Here is a 20,840-nt window from a genome sequence, read left to right as displayed (position 1 = left end):
CATACATACCTTTTTCATCTCCGTGCGTGCTGTAAGTCTGTTTGACGCACCCACCGCTAGCCTAGCTTAGCACAAAGACTGGATGTAAATGGCTACAGCTAGCATACTAATCCCAATAAGTGACAAAATAACGCCAACATTTTCCTATTTACATGTTGTGATTTGTATAGTCACAGTGTGTACAAATAACAAGGTCATATGAGACACAGCCATTTTTTAAACGTTTAAATACTGGGAACTATTTTCTCAGAAGGTGAAGCACTGCTACTTGGGCGGAGTGATTAGCGCAGCACCCGAGAAGCGCCGCTCCGTCAACAAAACCAACGTGACTAACTAGCTAGTAGCGAACGTGATTCGTGATCATGGCTGACTTTGAGGAATTGTCAGAGGATTTTTATTTGGTATCAAACCAAGATCCAGAACCATATCGTTTTGAGCCAGAATACACAGATGAGGAGTTACAAACTTTGGAAGCTGATAGACAAGATGCCGAACAGACTGAGGTCGAGGGGAGAATCAGAACGGGAGTAGCCTACTATTTCACAAACAAGGTCACTGTTTCTCAAAAATGAAAACTGCCCATCCCCCCCTCCAATTCATTAGCAAGTTGAAGGCTACAGTCCTGAAAGTTACCTTTAGCGCCGCTTATTTGTTACTGGGGCGATAGAGCGCGTTTGTGACAACACAATACTAACATTACAGGGGATACATGGAGCCCGGGAACAACTGTAATGGTAGTGAGCACCCTATTAATGTAATAGTGTCACTAAGGTTACATTACATCTAGCTAATGGCACTGTAACAGTAGGCTAGTCATCTAAAAACATAACGGAACACTTACCACAGCCGCAGGTGATCCACTTTGTCCTGTCTTTACTATCGATGGGATGGCCGTATCCTTCAGCACACGTTTCATGGTCCGTGTGGCAAATTCCATTTTTTCAAAATAGTCGTCCTCAGTGAAATGTTCTGAGCAAACGCGATAGTCCTTGATGATGTCTACAGGTGTGTTTGGATCTATATCCAGAGCAAGTAGCCATTGATTCATCAGGTCAGCATTTTTGGTTGTAATTCTATGAAACATCATGGTATTACCTGGTCTCCCCTGTTTATTGTCGCAGCTCTTTACAATACAGCGAACACCCATGATTGTAAACTTTGCATTTACTATCTAGTAATTGCTGACTCTATTACTCCAACTCTGAGCGAACTCTCTGCTCCTCACCACGGCGCTTCTCGGGTGCTGCGCTAATCACTCCGCCCAAGTAGCAGTGCTTCGCCTTCTGAGAAAATAGTTCCCAGTATTTAAACGTTTAAAAAATGGCTGTGTCTCCTATGACCTTGTTATTTGTACACATTGTGACTATACAAATCACAACATGTAAATAGGAAAATGTTGGCGTTATTTTGTCACTTATTGGGATTAGTATGCTAGCTGTAGCCATTTACATCCAGTCTTTGTGCTAAGCTAGGCTAGCGGTGGGTGCGTCAAACAGACTTACAGCACGCACGGAGATGAAAAAGGTATGTATGGACTTATCTAACTCTGGGGGATACGGTGAATAAGCTAAAGTCCCAAAAAGTCGAAGTGTTCCTTTAATGTGGTCAAAATTATGTCTCCCGATATATTGCACATCTTATGATTGCTCATGCTGTTCACTTTTCAGATAATCAACATAGATGAAATAAAAAAATAACATTATTTACACATAAATATGAAACTAAATACATTTTCTTTAATGGCTACAACATGTAGGCCTACAGTACAGAGAACTTTAATGTCAGAGTGGAATTTGAGCGAATGCCGTTTTACTGGTGATCATGTGGGGCAGGGGTGCATTTTTTGAATAATAATCAAATAATTCCCAGCAATCGTCGAATATTATTTTTGCTTGAAACGCCCATCCCTACAAAATACGAAATGTCTTAATCAGACAACAGACAAGCATCATAGCATAAGAAAGAAAATATAAATAGGCCTAAATAAAGAAGTAAAAAAAAAGAAATGAAATAAAAATACATTCAAGTAAATAATAAATAAAGAAATAAAAGAGGCTCAGTAGCTTCTGCAGCACGAACACAAGCATGTAGTCGGCAATTGTTGTTGCTTTGACTTAGTCTGTTGTCTGACTAGTTGACAATTGGTGTGATGACATCATCGTTTCACAAAATGTACGGATTGGCCGTACACACGAAAACGCAAGGGTGACGTTTTCAGATTTATCCACCTTGGGACCCGGTTTCAAACAATAGTGGTTTCAGTCTCTGAAAACGCCGGATCCGTCTGGACGAAACGCCAATACGATACAAAATTTGTACGGATACAGCTAAACGTGTCTCTGTGTGGACAGGGCCTAAAACATAAAAAGGAGCGACTATTAACATATATTAAAAGCTAAGGCAAGGCAAGGCAAGTTTATTTATATAGCACACTTCATACACAATGGCAATTCAAAGTGCTTTACATAGAAGAAATTAAAATAATAAAAAGAAATAAGAATAATTAAAACAGTTTAGAAAAATAAAATACAGTACAGTACAAACAGTCGGACGAACATTGGCACAGTGCTCATTCATTAAATGCATAGCTAAACAGATGTGTTTTGAGTCTGGATTTGAAAGTGACTATTGTAGGAGCACGTCTGATCTCCTCTGGAAGCTGGTTCCAGCTGCGGCTGGCATAATAGCTAAAAGCGGACTCGCCATGCTTTGAGTGAACCCTTGGTATTTCTAGCTGATATGATCCTAGTGATCTGAGTGATCTGTTGGGTTTATATTCAGTGAGCATATCTGCAATATATTGAGGTCCTAGGCCATTGAATGATTTATATACCAGTAATAATACTTTAAAATCAATCCTAAATTTAACTGGGAGCCAGTGTAAAGACCTGAGGACTGGTGTGATATGTTCATATTTTCTGGTTCTGCTCAGAATCCTGGCGGCAGCGTTCTGTATGAGCTGCAACTGTCTTATGGTCTTTTTGGGAAGGCCAGTGAGGAGTCAATAATCCACCCTGCTAGTGATGAAAGGAAAACAAATGAGTTTTAAGAAGAGATTTAAAAACTGATAAAGAGGATGCTGCTCTAAGTTGCACTGGCAAGCTATTCCACAATCTAGGCCCCACCACCAAAAAGGCTCTATCTCATCTACGTTTTAGTCTTGTGCAAGGGACTGTCAGTAAGTTAAGGTTACCAGATCTTAACCTTACTCCTAACTACCTGTCTGATCTATTGTGTCCCTACAACCCTCCCAGAAGTTTATGTAAGCATTTATACACAAATAGAAGAATTTTAAAGTCGATCCTAAATTGGACTGGAAGCCAGTGGAGAGGTCGCCAAATGAGAGTGGCATGATCATATTTGCGACTTTTCTTGAAATTTGGCTGCACCATTTTGAACCAGTTGAAGTCGAGCTACCTGGGACTTAGAAATACCATAGAACAGAGAATTGCAATAATCCATACATGAGGTTATAAAAATGTGAATGGCTATCTCAAGAGACTTTTCTGACAAAAATGTTTTTATTTTAGATAGTAAACGAAGCTGAAAAAGCTAGAGGGAACGTCATACATTTGTCTAATATTAACCGGCTATTTAGGAAAACACCAAGGTTACGTACACAATTAGAATAAAAAACAAAAAATAAAAAATGAGGCAGGAAAATAGAGTATGTAATGCAAAAGGGTCATTTATTTTTATCGGCAGGTAGATCTGAGTATCATCCGCATAAAAATGGAAGGATACTCCATACTTTCTCAGAATCTAACCTAAGGGGAGCATGTCGAGGGAGAAGAGCGATGGTGCCAAGATAGAGCCCTGAGGAAGTTCAGATTCAAGGGGGGCAGCAGAGGGAAAATTGCCAATCCTGACACAGAAATATCTCTCAGATAGATAAGATTTAAACCAATTAAGAACTGAATCTTTTAGCCCCACATGGGATTCTAGTCTAGATAGGGCAATGTGTGATCGATAGTATCGAAGGCTGCAGATAAGTCTAAGAGAACTAAAATCACAGTCACCAACATCAGTAGCAACAAAAATATAATTTAAGACTCCCAACAGAGCAGATTCAGTGCTGTGAAACTGAAAACCTTCTTATTTAAAAATGACTGAAGTTGGCACAACACAACTTTTTCCAGCACCTTGGAGATGAAGGGAACCACAGAGATTGGAAGATAATTGTTTAAAACAGATGTGTCTAAAGAAGGCTTTTTGAGTAGAGGAGTAACAGTGGCCACTTTCAGGCATGTAGGAACAGAACCAGTTATGCAATCGTTCACACCGATTTTCGCTCGCCGACAGGTTTTGCGAGATCGCCGACAAATGCCCGAAATCATAGGCAAATCGGTGCTCGTTCACGTGAGTGACAATCACACCGTGTGAATGATCAAAGACGCAATCTGAGAGAATCGCCGATCATGCAATTCAAAATCCTGCTGTGTGAATGTGTTCTGACTGAAAACCACATCGGCGATGACCTAAAGCCATTGAGAGAGCAAGATAAGTTATAGACCAGAATATCCGTATTTTAATAGATCTATTTACAATTATATCAAACAGAAAAAAAAGCACAAACATTTGCTGCACATTGCAAAATTATTTATTTACCCCCAACACTCTTTGCAGAACACACAATCCTTGCTCCCCATCTCCCCAACCATTTCCTCCTGCATAATGTTTTTCCTTTTCTCATTTTCGCTGCAAATCAGCGCACAATTTGGATCGCAATCTTCTTGCAGGCTATAATTTTTAATAACAATTCCAGTCTCGCGTGAGAACTCTTACCCACGCGTGATCTTGCGTTATTTCTTATCACTTCTCGCGTGCGTTTGGTTGTGAAACCAGACAGAAGTCACGAGTATGACACGAGTATGAAAATTGTGCAGTGTGAACTCGGCATTAGTAAACATGCTCTCAATTCTCACAAAGATGCGTTCTGTGTCCTCGCGTCCTTCCAGGTTTGTTCTTTCAAGGTCGCCTGTCAAGACCGGTCTCCACGAGTTTTGCTTTTGGAATTGAGAAACAGCCAATGTTTTTGTATCATGCTGACAAAGTTTGGTGTGTATCGCATGAATCCTCTACGAGCAGTATTTAAAAATTCAGAACCTGCAATTTTTCAAACAATTACACATTAAATCCAAAATAGCTGACTTCCTGTTGGTTGGAGCTAATGACGGTAATTTAGATAGTTGTCCGGCTTGATGAGAAAAGTACAGAGTACAAGTACAGAGTTTGCTGACTGTAGGTAAGACTAACCCCACCACTTTAGTCAAAAGAGGGTGCTACAGATCCCAATGAGAATTCAGTGTTCGGCTCAATGAGAACTACATACATATACGTGCAAATATGTATGATATATGAATTCAAGTTTTTGACTGCATTCAAGGGGCACTACGTGAGTGCGAAAGATCATGAAAATTCAAGCATGCCAAGCACCCGAAAAAGGCATAAATAAACATAAACAGCATAATAATTTTTAATGTGTTGACATGGAAACAGAATTTATCAAAATCCTTTAATAATTTTACATTTTTATCTTACTTTTTTTCTTCTTTTTTTTATAGACGCCCCCCCCCCCCCCCCCCCCCCCCCCCAATACATAACAGAACCATAGAATACATAAACAGTAACCTACATACCCACACCTAAAAACATGGCTACAACAGCAGCAACCAATATTTTGGAAGAGAGAATGAATGAATGGTATTGAATGAAGTTCATTATTTTGGATATGCCACATGGTCAGTCAATGGCTTGTTTACCCTAGATAGCATATTTTAAAGATGAGAAATGTAAATTCCAAAAGACCTAAAACTTCAGAATTGTAAACAACCTTTATCCAGACGTTGTGCTGTCGATCTCATTTTATTCATTTGGAATTAGTTCTGATGGACTCCACGTGCTTGAGCTACTCCTCACAACTGGACAAATGGATGAGGAAAGGAAGTCATATTTTGGATTGTTAATTTTGATGCGTTCAGTTTAGACAGCGTGTTTGCATCTCGGTACAGACTTCCAAAGGACCCCAGCGCTAGGAACGAGTGGATGGTATATTTATACTGATGTCCTGGATTGCGTCTGAGGATTATATGTATGCTTGTTTGGAGCATTTCACTGTGGATTGTTTTCTAAATGAGGCACAATGTTATGCAGGGTTCACATACCCTGGAAATCCAGAGTTCTCGCGAGAGCACAAGTTGAATTTGCTCAGCGAGTTTACTCTGGCGTTGAGTAATGATGCTCATTAAATATGCCCTTGTATCCGAGCTGCACCAATCACATCAAGTTATCTGATATAGGCGGGCCAGAGGCGAGCTAAACAGATGACGACAGCGCTGTGACGTCAAAGTCATTAGTAAACAATTGCAAGATGGCTATGGATGAACACCAGTTGTTTGAAGCGGCTTTGGCCGCTACAATGAACGAGTTGGACTTGGCTTTTTATCTAAAAGAGGAACAGAAGACGGCGCTCTAATCGTTCCTTTACAAGAAGGGCATTTTTGCTGTTTTGCCGACCGGATACGGCAAGAGTCTAATCTACCAGTTAGCTCCGCTGGTAGCTGAGCGTATGGGGCCTGTTGTGATTGGTCGTAGTGTTATTCAATTGCGTGCAGTGAGATTTTCAATTGCATGCTTGGTGCCGCCCCTCGAGCTGGCCAATTTTCATTAGTCGATGCCAGACCATTAATCTTTCAGATTTAGGTCTGGATTTCCAGGCTAGGGTTCACATAGGCTATGTTCAAAATGCAGGTAAATGTGGAATTTTTTGCTCATGTGACTCGGGTCTGTTTTTGTCATGACAGTGTGAACAGTACAAAACACATGGAATCTGATATTTTTAATACTGATATGGGCCACTTCCATATGTGGTCCTAAATCCGATACAGGTCAGATGTTTTGCACTACAAATAAATTCGTAATTCCTTACCTTAATAACCTCCGACCTCCATGTTTACTTGCGTATGACAGCGTGCTGCATTACGTCTTTTATTGTTCTTTTGCTTGTGCGGGTCGGTCCAGGACTATGATCTGTTCACACTGGAATCTGATATTGACCGCATTTAAAACAATAATGTGAATGGCTAATATAAAAAAAATCAGATCTGAGCAATAAATCGGAATTGAGCATTAAGTGTGAACGTAGCCTAAACTTTTGATGAAAGATGAAGCAGCAAACCATTCGATAGCAGTCACATCACAAAGCGTGAGTAATTTCTTAATGTTTTGTCTGTAAATAAGCATTTATGAATAATGTTTTCAAAACACTTACTCAACTCGCATACAATAGCGGATGGCATTGAGAGTACAGCATTGAGGGTCAAAATGAAAGTTGCAAATAATAATTCATTAAGAATATATAACTTTTTTGTGTACAAAACCCAAAGGAAAGGATCCTACTCGTATCCATAGACACTCAGGACCTAGTGCTCACCCATGGGTTTTCTATTTCTAATCTTGAAGTCTCCTGGGAGGTTTCTAATCCCATTTCCCTACAATCCCTTAAATAAATAATTCCCACCCTTAAACCCTCTTTCTGCCCTTTTGATGTGATGCACCCTCAGTATTTTAAATCGTTAATAGAATCTGTTGGCCTAGGTCTGTAATCCTTCCTGAACAAATGTTTACTAACATTTACTAACGTGGTTTTGTCCATGCCTGCCTAAAATTGGCCACTGTTACTCCTTTACTCAAGAAGCCTTCTCTAGGCACATCTGTTTTAATTAATTTCCAATCTATTTCTGTCATTCCTTTTATCTCTAAGATATTGGAAAAAAGTTAAGTTGTGTCAACTTCAGTCATTTTTAAACAACAATCATATCTTTGAATTTTTAGTCAGGTTTTAAGTCTTTTCATAGCAATGAATCTGTGAGTACTCAATTATACTTTATTGGTTACTAATGCTGGTGATTCTGTGGTTCTAGTTCTTTTAGATTTGACTGTTGATTGCACATTACTTTTATCTAGATTAGAATCCTGTGTGGGGCGATAAGGTTTCGTTCTTAACTGGTTTAAATCTTATTTATCAGACAGATATTTTTCTGTCAGAATAGGCAATTTGACCTCCTCTGCTGCTCTCCTTAACTCTGGACTCACCCCAGGGCTCTGTTCTGGCATCATTGCTCTCCTCTCTTTACATGCTTCCCTTGGGTTCACTTCTATTGATCTTTCCACTTCTATGCGGATGACACTCAGGTTTATTTGCTTAAAAAGAAACAACTCCTCGTTCTCGGCAATGCAACCTTTGTTAGCGTGTCTGGATGAGGTAAAGCTTTGGTTAGCTAGTAATTTTCTATCTTTAAATGAATCCAAGGCCGAGGTTATAGCTTTTGTCTCATCCGACAAATCTGTTTTTTAATTCCCAATGAGTACAGAACTTTGGTGTTTTCTTGGATAGTCAGCTAACATTAAACACGATTCCTCTGTTGTTGCCTCTAGTTTTTTTCAGCTTTGCCTACTATCTAAAATTAAACACTTTGTGTCTGAAAAAAAACAGTTATCCACTCCCATTCTGTGAGCTCGACATTGGTTGCCAGTTCAATTTAGGATTCATTTTAAAATTCTCTTATTTTTGTTTAAATGCTCAACATAATATAGCTCCTATTTATCTATCAGTCAAGTCAAGTCACCTTCATTTATATAGCGCTGTTTCAAAGCAGCTTTACAGTAATAATAGGAAATTAAAGTAACAGAGATTGTTTTGGCTTTACAGCAGCTCTAGAATAAAGTTATTGTCCAACTAAAGTTAGTTTTGATTGATTCACTTCTGTTGCAAAGATCATTAGTTATTAACTTAGGGGCCGCTAACACGACACCGTTCTAATCTGTCTGAACTACAGTCCTTCCAGAAGTTTTAAGATCTGGTGATCAAAACTAACTAACAGTCCCTTGCTAGAGGCTGAAACGCTGAGGGGATAGAGCTTTTTCGGTGGTTTGGTCCAGATTATGGAATAGCTTGCCAGTACAACTTAGAGTAGCTCCTTCCTTGTCGGTTTGTAAATCTCTTTTGAAAACTCAGGCTTATGTTGTTCTTTGTAATGCTTTATATTTTTTTATATTTTTTATATTTTTATTACACACCTGCATCTGTGATTGTCATGCTCCTGTACAGCACTTCTATGGGATTAAATTAGACTCATAATGATGATTAAAAAATGCATGCACAATTATCCATGAACTTGATAAATGTCTCAGATATGTTTTACTATCCACAACCAAATGCCTTTCAACTTGCATGTGCAAAATTCAAAATGAAATGAATATGCTGCAGTTTGCACAAATAGAGACATTTTTATAAATACACATTTTTTCTTTTGTATTAGTGTATCATAATTTGCGCATGCAACAAAGAAGTGCATTTGTGGATCAGGTGACCCGTGCATTGACGTCTTTTCTGAGTCGATCTCATTTTATTCATTTGGATTTTGAGACTTTCTTTTTGCAGTTTTCAAGCATTTCACAACCCACACACAAACAACAACCAATGATTACGCCTGGTGCTGATTATTAATGTGTGCAAAACTACCCATCTATTTCACAAATTCACAAATGCGCGTTACTAAATTTTGCACACGCGAGTTGGAAAGCTTTTGGTTGTGAAAACTTTAGTATTATTATAAGTGAACCTCAAGGAACATATTTAAATAACAAAAAAGTAAAAATTGTCATGACTCCTTTAATGTGTTGCCATGACAACAGTATTTAAGACATCAAAAATCTCTTCATTTTAAACATCAAGCGTATTGTCAGTTCTGGCAGGTCACGTTAGTCAAGTTCTCATCAGCTGACTCTCAGCTGATCCACGTCTAACAGAACCATACCACCAATCCAAACTGTCTGCTAATTGTCAGTCGTATTTGACGATAGTGGTCCTGACAGGAATATTTATGTTGTAACTTGTAGTGTTGGTTGGTTTTTGTAAAGAGTGAACCCAATAGTTAACACTCTTGAAAAGTAAGAGTCATTTTTGTGTCTGTTGTTTCTCAAAATAAGGTGTGTTTGTGTTTTTTTGGGTAGGGATTACATGGACAGACTTCTAGATGAAACAGAAAGCACTGCCTCCAGTCGAGCAGCCACGCCTCTTCCTGCTGCCTCCAGCAGCTGCACCAGCCAATCAGAGCGAGAGGACACTATCGGCCACAACGGTACAGTACACAGTGTCGGTTTTTACACACTAAATTGAAATGCTTTGGTGCCTCTTTCAAGATATTTAGTAGAAACCAGGTTGGATTAAATTTGTATGTGGTGTGTTTGAATCGTTTGTTACAACTATGCATTAAAGCCTGTTTCTGTGGTTCTCAATTCAGGACTCACCAGTCACAGCTCCAGTGCAGTCGCCACACAGATGTTGAGTAGTGTGAATGAGCTGAAGAGTGAATCTGTTCAGTCAAACGGAGCATCTAAACACAGTCTACTCGCAGATCATCTGGACTCCAACGGCTGTAACCTTACAGACACTCATAACTCAGACAGAAATGGCTCAGTGAATCACCAACATGACTGCCAGAGCCTAGACAGACCAACAAAAAAGTGCCGGACAGAATCAGAGTCACTGGCCCAGGTTGAGACGGACCCTTCCAGGGTAAAAGAAGACTGAGAGACCAAGACCAAAGGTCAGGCCAAAATCTTAAACTGGGGAGATGGGACAGGGCTGTGACACCTCTCACCCTATTCACCCTAAACCCAAAGCTGAGCTGCTCCAAAAACACCATCCTCCAAACCCAACCACAGCTGATTAATGCTCCTTTTTCAAGAAACCATTTTACAGAGAAATGTATATTCTATATGTAATGGAATTTTTCTGATATTTTTTTATCAACAAGATATTTATATTTTTTATTGAGACATTTTGAAAATGGGTGAATATGCTGTATAAGCCATTATACGTAATACATGAGGATGAATGCTGGTGGGCGTGGTCTCTTGTGTTCAGGGCGGGGCCAGTATGTCTCCAGGCAAATCAAGTTGTGTTTTGGTTTACATTATATACTAATGTTTCACTGCTCAGCTGGTTTGTGTTAGTGGAGGCATACTGCAAGCTCCCCACAGATGTAGTCAAAATAAATAAGCCAATGGAATCACTCCTTCTAAGCTTTGTGTTTGTAAAGTGTCCAGAAAATTGGTTTGTTAGTTGTATTTTCTATTAACTGAGTGAATCTGTTTACTTTTCATTGTTTTTTGTTTTTTTTGTTGGTGTTTTTTAATAGTGTAAAGGAAATGAAGCCCATTTTTGGGACCATTATTTAGCATTATACCTAAAGGTATCTAATGTTTTAGTCATTCTCATTCATTTCTCGTAGATTACTGTAATACAATGAGGAAAAATATCACCCAGTCTGGACACAGTGATTGATTTAAAACTACAACTGCCATAAATAAAGACGAAGACAAGTAATTTTTTTTTTTTTTAAATACTACCGTGATATAGAAATACTTTTCTATGTACATATTTTCACATTAATGTAATAAGAATATTCAAAAATGTTATAGCTCTAAAATGGGCTTCGTTTTCTTTGAGCAAAATATAATTTATTTCTTTTGAAAATTAAAAATTTTAGAGGGCATGTTATTGACAATACCCGTGGGCATTTCTCATTGTTTATGATGATAAAAGAGGCTCTTGTCATATGTGTAGGTTGGAATAGATTTCTTGCACATGTTGTTTTGATATTCGCACTGCAAATCATCTTTAGATTTTACTTTTTGTGTACTTTGTACATGATATTCAGAAGCTGATTGTGAGAACTCAAATCCTTGTAATTAATGAAACTGGATGATTATACGGTTCGTAGCCAACGAACTATAACAGAATTACCAATAACAGTGAATTTAAGTAACATGTTTCAGCCAACAGTTTTAAAAGCAGTCAGAATTCATAGTTATATAATTCAAATCAATGCAAATATTTACTCCAAATTTATGAAATAGCCCAGTGGAATTTATGGAATATCTTTGACCAAAAACAATGTTTTTATTTTATTTTTTAAAACTGTTTACTTTGTGGGTCAGTTGGATTTAACAAGTTGTACTTCCCTAGAGCCATGTTTATTGCAATGTTTTGAATTAATGAAACATGGAAACTGGATCTTATGGCCACAGATATGTCCATAACCACATTTTAATAATAATATTTGAGTATTTTGTTGACAGAAATTCACTGTAATACAGCTCCAGTACTCCTTTATAAACATGCACTCAGCTTCTAGAAAAAAGTTTGCTTTTACACCTCGTTCTGTGGTAGATGTTCATTTACACTTAAGAAATCATGGTGCTATATTTCCTCTGGTCATCTTCATTGGCTTATTTATTGTCATTTGTGTTGTTTGTCACCATTTGAAGAGTTCTCTTAGCTTCATGTATGTGATTGTAGCATTAATCTTATTTTAAATGGTCTAGAGTGCGATGTATGCACTCATTCTGATCAGAACTTATGCATTAAATACATCTTAAATAGCAATGATTTTGGAATCCACACTGGTTCATTACTGATGGTATTTTTGGAGTAGTGCAGAGAGGTGTTTTATTTAAATCGATGAACAGACTTTGATCCACTGCCATATATCTAATATATGTTATTGTGAATTTACTGAGCAATGGAAATACTACATCAGAATGCAATGGCGATTCCAGTAGGGTCGCAGAAGGTTTTTTGTGTCTTCTGTCTTTTATTAGTACTTCTATGCAAAACCCTTATTCTGTTTGGCTCTAATTAAATTAGAACAGAACAAACAAAAGAAAACGGATTTTGTAATTTCATCTGATTCGAATTTGTAAAAAGAGCTCAAATTAAAGGAATAGTTCACTTCTGTCATCATTTACTCACCCTCAAGTTCTTTCAAACCTGTATGAGTTTGTTTCTTTTGCTGAACACAAAAGAAGATATTTTGAAGTTGATGGACCCCATTGACTTCCATAGTAGGAAAAAAAAAAAGTCAATGGAGTACATCAACTGTTTGGTTACCGACATTCTTCAAAATATCTTCTTTTGTGTTCAACAGACGATAGAAATTCTCACGGGTTCGAAGCAACTTTTTCCTTGACTAATCCTTTAAGGTTGAAATATCTGTCATAAACTCGCCAGTCGAATGAGCAGAGTGGTATTCAAAAAGGTCGACCAACATAACCTTTTTGTTATAAAAGTCTACTGTTATAGTGTGGATGAAACCATTGTACTAGTCGCACTGAGACATTTCAAATGATATCAAACATTAGTGTATGTCAAGTCACATTTATTTATATAGCGCTTTTTACAATAAAGATTGTATCAAAGCAGCTTTACAGAGATAACAGGAAAATAATGCAAAAAAGTTTGTTTCCAGAATAAAATAGCGTCACAGTCCAGGTTAAGTAAGTTCAGTGATGTTTCATTTTTGTTTTAAAAAAAGTTATTAATTTAGTTCATTTATATATATATAGCCGCTCTGGAGAAAACCGTGATGTCATCGTCCAGCTCAGTTCAGTTCTCATATAATGGTGTCAGTGCAGGCAGATCAATATTATTGTTGAATATTAAATTTAATGTTAAATTTAATGTCCCCAATTAAGCAAGCCAAGCCAATGGCAACAAAGGTGGAAAAAGGCGATTCCTTTTCGATATGTTTGATGTATCAATTCAGGTTTTTTTTTTTTTTTTGCATGTAGGCAAAGTTCCTGGGGTTTTTATAACCTTATTATAACCTTTTAATTCAATATAAGCTCTATCGACAGCTTTTGCGGCATAATGTTAATTACCACAGAAAATAATTTTGATTCCTCACTAACAAATAAACTCATCCAATACAGAAAATTTTAATTTTTTATTGTTTAGAATTGATCAGTTCAATTTGAACTAAGATAGAGACATTTACAATTTACAGAGACAAAAGAAAATGTTGATCTCATATCATGGCAAAGAAAATAATTTGTCATCCATCTAAAAACTTCAATAAAACTATTCTTTTTACACTTTTTTTAACATTTGTCTTTCCAAATATCATTAGACCATTAAAAAATTATTTAATTTTTTTTTAGAAATACTGTGCATGATTTACATAATGCAAACAATCCATCTTGTTTTTTGTTGTTGTTTAAAAAAAAAAAATCAACATTATTAAATGTAAAAAAAATAAAAAATAATTCAGTGTCAGTTACCATGGCAACAGAAACTGATTAATGAAAAGTACCAAAGTTGCTGAAAAGATTGCTGGACACAGTTGCACTCAAGGCGCTGTGAAATGAGACGGACTGGGTTCTTGACTCCCATGAGTATTATCAACATTCTCCTATTGTTCCATCAACTTGTTTCTATTAAAAGACACAACATTTTACATGTCATCTCAAATACACTTTGAAACCAAATGAAACAAAATGAAACCATGACATGGAAATTATGAGATGGATTTGAACAGATCCTTGTTTTGATTCACACACAAATACGCATTTTTCCTGCACTTACTTTTTTGTTCCTTAGTGAACGTGATGTGCGAGTACACAAGACTGCCAGCAATGCTATTGGGGGGAAAAGGTAAGAAAAGTTAATTTTTTTAATGTACGGGTTATACAGATTTACATTTTGACATTCTACCTAAATTTTGTTTTTATTCACATTTAATATCTTAATTATTTCTTCTAAATTCATGTTTTCTGAGAAAATCCAGAATTTGTCAATGTTGCCGCACCTTGATCATTCAAGGAAAAGACATCACATTTTGTAGTTTCTTTTACAGTCCTTTCATGAGAATGAATGACCCTCATACTGAGATAAAATTCTGTGGCTAAGTTTCTTCACTGTCATTTTACAATGGACCTTTTTACCTGATATTTAGGCCGATAAAGTTAACCCAAGTAAAGATGTAATCTCCACCAAACACCATCCCGATGTATGTCACTAAGATATTCTGTCGGGTTGGTTAAAGGAAACACAGTTACTCTTAATTGATCATATTTACAGTACACTTCTCAATCGCCAAGATTCAGTGAATTACCTACCTTGATACAGCCAACAATTGTAGTCGTCAAAGCGGAGTTATAATGTGTGCATAACATAATTGAGTGCATGAGTATAAACCTGCCAAAACAACCAATGAGATATTAGAATCACAAAAAAAGAAAAAAAGAATATCAGTTTTAACATCTCAAAAAATGACAAAAACAAAAAACAGCTCAAAGGTGAAGTATGTAGGTTCTGCAACGCGTAGTGGAATTAGAAAAGTACAGCATATTTAGTAAACACCCCTTTCGCACGTCATGCCTCCCCCAACTCAAACACTACAAACACAACTCTTACGGGTGCTTGTGCAGCCACGTCTCAACCCTAGATTGTAAAAAACAATGGATGTAGTGTCCGTGACATCATCCGTAGGTTTCTGAAGAGCGTTTTTGAAGCCCAAAGTGGGCGGAGCCGGCCGTCACCATCTTGGCAGCGGATAAACGAAAATGGGCAAAGAGGCGGGATTATCTGACGCTAACGTGACGCTAACAGACAGCAGACAAACAGCTAGTAGTGACAGCAGCCGCAATCCACCTGTCACTCAAGTAGCCACGCCCTTAATTATGCACAACTTTAAGGCTTAAAGGGGTGGTATAATGCCCTTTTCACAATAAGTCTTTGATGTCCCCAGAGTGTGTATGTGAAGTTTTAGCTCAAAATATCCCACAGATATTTTTATATAGCATGTCAAAATTGTCAATTTTTGAGGCTGAGCAAAAACGCACCATTTTGTGTCTGTTCCTTTAAATGCAAACGAGCTGCTGCTCCCGGGACAGAGGGCGGAGCTTCAACAGCTTGCACTCACACAGACATGCACTGAACATTTCAAAAACTTTTAGCCTTTTATGTTAAAACCGGATTCAGACAATGATGGAGAGACTCAAGAAGTGACAACATGTAAAATGCAACAGGACATTTCTGAATGGTTAGTTGATGAATTTATGTAGCTTATGTGTAGTTATCTTCTAGTCATTGATTAGCATATTCTGTCTTGATAGTTCCGGGGGCGGGGTTTATGTAAATTTTAGGTTTCGTGATGTCACTAACCAGGGAGGAATGTCGTGTAGTCCCTACCAGCTGTTTGTTGTAGTCCTTAAAAAGTGATTTCTTTAAAAGCAAATATCTCCCGTTGCTTTGAACTCTGAGCGTTGTAACTTTGCAGATGTTGTTTATGCTCAAACAGCAATATTACACACTAACTAAAGTTAAAAAAGTGAAATCATAATCAAACACCCCTTAAATATAATTTAAACGGATGAGTTATAAAAAAAAAAAATCACCTCCTTCACAGTTGTCATGAAGGACAAAATAAGCTATATAGACCAAAATCACTTTTTGTACCAGGTTGTAAAAAAAATGTTTCTGCTGTAAAGTTGGCCATTTTAACATGGGATTGACACTCTTTTGGAGCCTGTCTCTAGTGGCTAGTCGATGAACTGCAGTTTAAGTCACTTGTTGGATTGAAGAGAGAGACCGGAAGGTTGCGGCTTGGTCTCAACAGGTAAAAATAGACTACTTTGGTAACACTTTACAATAAGGTTCCTTTATTAAACATTAGTAAATGTATTAACTAACATGAACTAACAATGAGCAATACATTTACTACTGTTTTTGTTAATCTTTGTTAATGTTAGTTAATAAAAATAAAGCTGTTCATTGTTTGTTCATGTTAGTTCACAGTGCATTAACTAATGTTAACAATATTTTAATAAAGTATTAGTAAATGTTGAAATTAACATTAACAAAGATGAACAAATGCTGTATAAGTGCAGTTCATTATTAGTTAATGTTAACTAATGTAGTTAACTAATGAACCTTATTGTAAAGTGTTACCACTACTTTCAATAAAAGGTCCAATATATTAGGAATCATTTTAGCTGTGTTGCTATGTGTCATGAGTAAGCAGTTGAGTAGGATAACACTGTAGAGCGACTGTGACTTTTAAGTAAAGAAAAAGATTAGAAATATCAGACTTACCCCATGACACAAGACAACACAAACTGAATCACAAAGAAAACGTCAGTCCAACCATCATACTCCAAAGTCTGAAAATTCAAGAGTAATTCAAAAGATCATATTTAATCTTTTTTATTGATTTTTATGTACATTTTCTTAAAAAGTCAAGCAGAATTTAGATCTATTTTTCCAACTGTCCTTCATTTATCAAAACATTTAGTGTAATAAATAAATATGTTTATTTATTAAAATTCTTACTTTCTGAATGTCTCCAGTTAAGTATGCTAAAATCATAGTGGGAATAATCATGAATAAAGCATTGTAATACAGCAGCCCATATTTTCCAAGTTCCTGAAATGCAAGGAGGGGGAAATCATTTGGTAAAATAAGAGAAAAATTAACCAACATTTTTAACTAGACTTTATTTTAGACTAAAAATGGGTTAAAAGAAGGGGGTCAGCAGGTCTCTTATTTAAACATTGATTGACAAGAATTCTAAAGTAACAATGTATTCTGTCCAAATAAAATATCTGTGATATTTAAAAAAAACACTAAAACATACATTTTGTAGACCGACTATTTGGCTGGGCTCATGAAAGCATGAAATTGGGGAGACACCACAAGCCTAAACACTACTCCCGGTTTCACAGACAAGGCTTAAGCCTAGTCCTAGACTAAAATGCATGTTTGAGTCATTTTAACGGAAAGCAACTGGCACTAACATATCTTAAAATATGTCAGTCATGGCTTTTTCTATAGATGCACACCAGCACATTTTTTTTTTCTAAGGCACATTTATAAAAACTACTCAAATGTCCAAACTAAACTGGACTAATTCTGGCTCAATCAAAGTCTGTGAAACCAGGCCCAAGTGTTTAATTCAGGATTATTGGGCCATTTTTTCCATGTCCTATTTTAACTGAATTCACCCTAACTAAGAAATAAATAAAGATGACAGAATGCACAGTTTCCATATACACATATTAAACACTTGTGTATCATAGTCTGAACACAAAAGGCATACTCTTTCTAAAACAGAACAACTGATAGAGATATTGGACTTGAAGTCATGGGACTTTTGTTGTACACACTCTTGCACTTGTGTGGACATGTCAAGCATAAACTAGGCTTATGGGTTAAATTACCTTGGAGTCCAGTTTTTGTTTCATATAAGCCCCATTTGCAGCAGTCAGAATGTTGTTAAGTGTAATGAACACATATCCATGGAGGTCAAAAGCTAAATCTGTGCTGTGAAAGTAAAATAAAGGCAAATTAATCGAAGTGACAAGCCATTTCTCAGATTTCAAAAGAACCGGCACTGTTCATAAATACTCCTAAAACACAGCAGAGTTGCGATTACATTCATAAACAGGTGAAAAGAAAATGTTTTTCTGTGAGGTCAAGGAATTAAATCTCAAATGCAATATTTTTATCGAGTTTGCATTTGAAGCTACCTTGCAGCAATAAAAGCTCCTAGGATCATGGTGAATACGGTTGCCTTTATGGACCATGAAAACGTTTTTCTACAAATAGAAAAACAACAAACAATAAATGTGAGTGTAAATCTCACATCTCCTACAACTTGAACTGGGTCAACTGCAAACTGATACAAAAGCAGAATCATACTGTGGAGACATACTTTAGGAGGTAACCCTCAAACAGCATTGTGAATAAAATGGAGAATCGCCTGAGCACAGTAAACATTGGAAGACTGCAAAAGAGATCATACAGCATGTTATATTATTGTACATTCAGTATATAATAACAACAACAGCTGTGCATGAAAGTTTACAAAATGTTTCATAGCATTGTTTTCTTTTCTTCAGAATACCACACTTACTTCAGTTGTTTCGTTCCAAACAGGCCTGTTAACTGATTTCCCACATACAGAAAGGGAAGTGGAAATACCTACACATTAAATATTGTGAGAATTGATCTTACATACGTGAAAACTGAAGTATAGTTTGGCCTTGAGTGTGCTCAGACCTACCTTATGAGGTACATGCCTATCAAAATCTGGGAAATCAACCACATTTAATGATTTTGCTGCTCGCAGCACAACAACAGTTGCAAACATCTGCAAAAAAACATAATGAACTTTCATCAGCTACTGGAATCGAAGTGCCAAATGTATGTAAAATATATGTTTAATAAACAAAATGCTTGATACCAGACAGCAACATAGTGTCGGCCCAGGTCCGGCCCACATCTGGGCCTTGTGGAATCCACGTGTACCAGAAAGCGGGCCGGATCTGGGCCGACACTATGTTGCTGTCTGTGATGTCACAGTCACTAAAACAGCAAATACTGCAAGTAGGCCTACATGTGTGAATGAATCTTACAGATTATGAAAGCTAAGTGCTGAACATGTACATTCCACCTTATTTCTGAGAGCAATCGTTCTATTTAGATGAATATTGAGCAAGTCAATGTAGTGGCATGTCACTAAACTAAAGTGCGGTTAATCTCAGAAAACCTGACAAGAAAATGTCTTATTACACAGTTGCTTGGAACATCCTGTGGTCAATCGCAGGATTGAGCAGTCAAATATTTCAGTACAATGAACAATCTGCAGTCTCATTCAAACACAGATGAGAAGAGGTAATTGGCACAGATACTGACTGTGGCCTTTGACTTTAGTACTACTGTCGTGATAAACACCTAGGCTAACTTTTGCTAACTTTGCTCCAGTTAAAAGAAGAAAATGAGAAGATCGCTCAGAAGAATAAAACAGGAGGCTAAATTTACACATAAGTAGGCTTGGTACTTCTGGAAACTTATGCTTGGTACTTTCTACACATTACTTGATTGGATTGCAGATGAATAATGCATAATGAATACTCTAATATTATATTGTTGCAATGGACTAGTTATATTAGCTTAAGCTTCAAGATAATTAAATAATTTAATTTAAATATAATTTATATATTTAATATAATAAAAAAATAATAAAAAAAACGACTTCATACAATAATTAAATGATTTCTTAAAAATGTTATGCATTTATGAAAATGTCACTGCAAAAAAATGGATCTAATTAATAGGCTTCGTGAGATTCACAATTAACACACACTGAAGACCTAATACAAATGATCAGAAATGTAACGGCATGAGCATTCAACATTCTTACCTGGCCAATTCCCAATGCTAAAGAGGATGGAAATCTGAGTGGGAAAACACAGAATAACAGTGCACAAAATAATAAACTTCTTAATGAAATGCATATAGAGCGCTCATTTACTAGAAACGATTAATATGTCTAAGTGTCCATACTGTCTATGCAAATAGTTTTTCTGTTTAAAAGACTAAAAATCATAATACGGGAGATTAGATTACATTAGAGTAAACAGTAATGTATTAACGTGTTTGCATATGTGCTAACAGCTATGACCAAGCAATATGTCATATCATAGCAAAGGTGAGTGAGAGTCAAAATCTCGCGAAACAGAGTTTACGCGGTCAGATCCATCACTATACTTTCTCGGTCGCATCTGGTAATAAAACACACAGGTTGAATATGAATGTGCTGAAAAAAAACATGAATGAATATGAATGTGATTCATTACCTGTAATTAGTAAGAACACTCTTGTTAATGACAACAATGACAAAAGAAGAGATCCCGTAGAAAACTGCAGCAAATAACTTCAAAAATAACGCAGATTTGCCACTGCTTTCTCCTAGCGAAACATTATCTTTTGCGTTATTCTGAGTATATCTCGCAGAGTGAACTTTTCGTACGTCCGCCATGTCTACCTGATGCTAGTGTTTATCGGAGGAAAAGGCCCAATTACTTTTCTGCACAATAAAGTGTTCCCTTCACTCGTTCACTAAAGTTTTAAAGGGACAGTGTTCCACCCACCATTTTCACATTTCCGGGTGTGGAACGCGGAAGCGGGGCCGTATCGGGTCCCTGGCACT

At 36.9% G+C, this 20,840-nt stretch overlaps 2 protein-coding genes across 2 annotated transcripts in view; one reads left to right on the top strand and one right to left on the bottom strand.

Moving 5' to 3' along the window:
• mier1b (mesoderm induction early response 1b, transcriptional regulator) overlaps positions 1–12,457 on the top strand; it is a 36,995-nt gene extending 24,538 nt beyond the window's left edge. The window contains exons 12-13 of the mRNA XM_084120208.1: positions 10,015–10,142; positions 10,305–12,457. Of these exons, the coding sequence (XP_083976334.1) occupies positions 10,015–10,142; positions 10,305–10,594 (418 nt within the window). The 3' untranslated portion in view covers positions 10,595–12,457. The remainder of the gene's footprint in view (positions 1–10,014; positions 10,143–10,304) is intronic.
• Positions 12,458–13,774: 1,317 nt separating this feature from the next.
• On the bottom strand, positions 13,775–20,783 carry slc35d1b (solute carrier family 35 member D1b). Its single transcript, XM_084120209.1, has 13 exons — positions 20,488–20,783; positions 20,052–20,085; positions 18,912–18,998; positions 18,762–18,829; positions 18,561–18,632; positions 18,376–18,444; positions 18,067–18,169; positions 17,180–17,272; positions 16,943–17,010; positions 14,965–15,043; positions 14,791–14,873; positions 14,432–14,484; positions 13,775–14,280 (listed from the first exon to the last, which is right to left on the bottom strand). Exons 1-13 carry the CDS (start codon positions 20,667–20,669, stop codon positions 14,270–14,272), a joined length of 1,002 nt encoding a protein of 333 aa, XP_083976335.1. The 5' UTR covers positions 20,670–20,783; the 3' UTR covers positions 13,775–14,269.
• Positions 20,784–20,840: the final 57 nt, after the last annotated feature.

Source organism: Abramis brama, assembly GCF_963993115.1.
Source record: "Abramis brama genome assembly, chromosome: 7".
Taxonomy (NCBI): Eukaryota; Metazoa; Chordata; class Actinopteri; order Cypriniformes; family Leuciscidae; genus Abramis; species Abramis brama.
Note: the sequence above shows the minus strand (reverse complement) of the source record. Positions and strands in the feature narration are given on the sequence as shown.